Source organism: Sardina pilchardus, chromosome 3, assembly GCF_963854185.1.
Source record: "Sardina pilchardus chromosome 3, fSarPil1.1, whole genome shotgun sequence".
Lineage (NCBI taxonomy): Eukaryota > Metazoa > Chordata > Actinopteri > Clupeiformes > Clupeidae > Sardina > Sardina pilchardus.
Genome location: NC_084996.1, coordinates 7,205,869 through 7,208,368, shown reverse-complemented (window position 1 = coordinate 7,208,368; position 2,500 = coordinate 7,205,869). Strand labels below are relative to the sequence as shown.

The 2,500-nt window shown below is 40.0% G+C and overlaps 1 protein-coding gene across 1 annotated transcript in view; it reads right to left on the bottom strand.

Moving 5' to 3' along the window:
• Nucleotides 1-2,500, bottom strand: part of crhr1 (corticotropin releasing hormone receptor 1) — a 102,158-nt gene that overhangs the window by 62,439 nt on the left and 37,219 nt on the right. The window contains exon 6 of the mRNA XM_062530878.1: nucleotides 1,238-1,344. Within this exon, the coding sequence (XP_062386862.1) occupies nucleotides 1,238-1,344 (107 nt within the window). The remainder of the gene's footprint in view (nucleotides 1-1,237; nucleotides 1,345-2,500) is intronic.

The window sequence follows — 2,500 nt, the reverse complement described above, 5'->3', positions numbered from 1 at the left end:
CGTCCTCTTACCCTCCTCACCTAGTCCGTAGTCTCCGCTATATGTTGTTTCTGAAGGAAACCGATAAAACCCTACTGAATTTGCTGAATATCTGGCGGCGCAACCCTGAATGCAACAGGTTTTGGTTATGTAACTGTCGCCACAACACGTTTTCGTTAACTACTTGATCAATAACAATGTTTTAACTACGTTTACAGTAGGCGTTTACAGTACTAAACCAATGGAAGCAACTCGCGTTCTGCCACCCGGAAGTATTTTTTGGCCCATTCAGGCCATTGTTTACCAACATTCTGAAATCACGTAGGCCTATAGGAAAAAAATCAGCTTATTAAAATTCCGTGTCTAACTTCCCTCCTAGCTACTTTTAGCAGGACAACTTGGACGTCTCCACCACCACCCCATCACCACCAGTTGGTCCCTGTCTCAAGCTACGCTGGGGGGTATGCTCCTTGCCTCTGACACGGCCTATCGGCAGAATACGACATCCCCGCACTGCTCACCAGTCTACGGATGGGGGTCTACACCAAAGACTGTTTAAATACTCAGCTGTTATATCTCATGTAGCTTATCTCGTTTCTGATATCCTATTCAGGATTAATTCCCCTTTCACTATTTTGTCTCCTGAGTCTTTCTGTTAGAAATAGAGCTTATCCACCTCTCGAAGGAGTTTATTCACCAACTACAATTTCATCCACATTCACAATATGCACGCTCATCAACACTCTAGGAACCATTTAATACCACTGCTATTGTTATAGACAATAACCTATCATCATCAAACATATTCTGAAAGCTTTTCTGAAAAATCCAATTATGCATGGCACAGTCCAGCTTTATCATGATCACAGAATTCATTGTTTACCCACCTCTTATTTTACCCTACATCCCTACAAAGGAAGTTTGCTCAGTTTTGCTGATATAAACAGTTAAGTACTCAGAGACAAAAATAAATCAATGCACTAGTATGTAATTCATGGGTTTCATCAGGTCCCTTTCCACAGGTGTATTAATCAAGCACGATGCAGTCTGCATTCATAATCTAGGTGCTTCATTGTATACACCTGTGGAAAGGGACCTGATGAAACCCATGAATAGTTTATACACTATAAGCCTGCATATTTGGAAAGCCAGAATGGGCACTATGATTGGCTACTGCAGGTGTTCCGTCCTATTGTGATTGTGATTATCCACATCTGTGATTGGTCAGTGAGCATAGAAAGCCACCAATCAGACTTACCTGAGCCGCATGAAGAGAATGAAGGCCACCAGGAGGGCTCCGAGTGAGATGCAGTGGCCCAGATAGTTTATGATCACTGCTATGTGGTAGTGAAGCTTACTCTTGTTCTGAAAAGGAAAGACACACATACAGAGGGAGGGAGGGAGGGAGGGAGAGGGAGAGAGAGACGATCATGAGTATGCCAGCAGCACCAAAAGAGAACAGTTTTTCATTTAAGCCGATCTTTCAGGAGTGAAGCTTAGGAAAATAACTTGTATCTTGTCAGACAGAAAGAAGAAGAACAACGACGACAACAACAAAAATCATCCTCTGTAAACAACATATTTCCCTTTAAAGATTGTTGGTATTTTAAATCCATGTTCATTTAATTGGGAACTGACAAGCAGGCTGCAGCAGTTTTTTTCAGGCATTTTCAAAGGGAGATTTCTGCCTCACATGAATATGGAGCAGCATAGTGTACAATAACATAGAGAAAGTCAATGGCTCAACTCACAGGATCTTCCCACAGATGGCGAGAGACACCAGACATGTGGGCTCTCTATATCACATCACATAACAACCATGCAACCATGCAAACACAGCGTGATAGGCTACACTGTACATTATAGTGATTGGCCCACCTATGCCCTACAGTATGATGAAGCCTTGCTGAACACATCATAAAGGGATTAATACTGTATATGGTGGTCTCACATGTAATGAAGCGAATACATTCAGTGTGGAGTGAAGCAAAATAACTTGTATCTTGTCAGACAGAAAGAAGAAGAACAACGACAACAACAAAAATCATCCTCTGTAAACAACATATTTCATCTATATCTTTAGATGCTACATTCTTTAAACGACGGGTTCTTGGGGTGCTATATAGAACCATAAATGGTTTTAAAGAACCCTTAGGGGTTCCTCTGATGATCTCTTCAAAATGGTTCAAAGAAACTTAGGGGTGCCGTTTTTGGTTCTATATACCGTAGCATCTTTTTATATATTTTTTATACATCTTTTTTAATATATCTTTTTTTATACATCTCTAAGAGTGTATATTAAAAATAGGGCTTGTTTCAAATGATGAAATAAAGTGCTAAGTTACTGTAAAACTGAGGGAAATAAAAATGCATTTAGAACAAACCCATAAGTCAAAGTGATGCTAATAGATATGGAAACACTTCATCAAATTAGGCAGAATACGAGTAGAGTGGAATTACACAACGCACATTAACATTTTATATTCGACTTGTTATGTACTTACGTAAAGATTAAACGCGA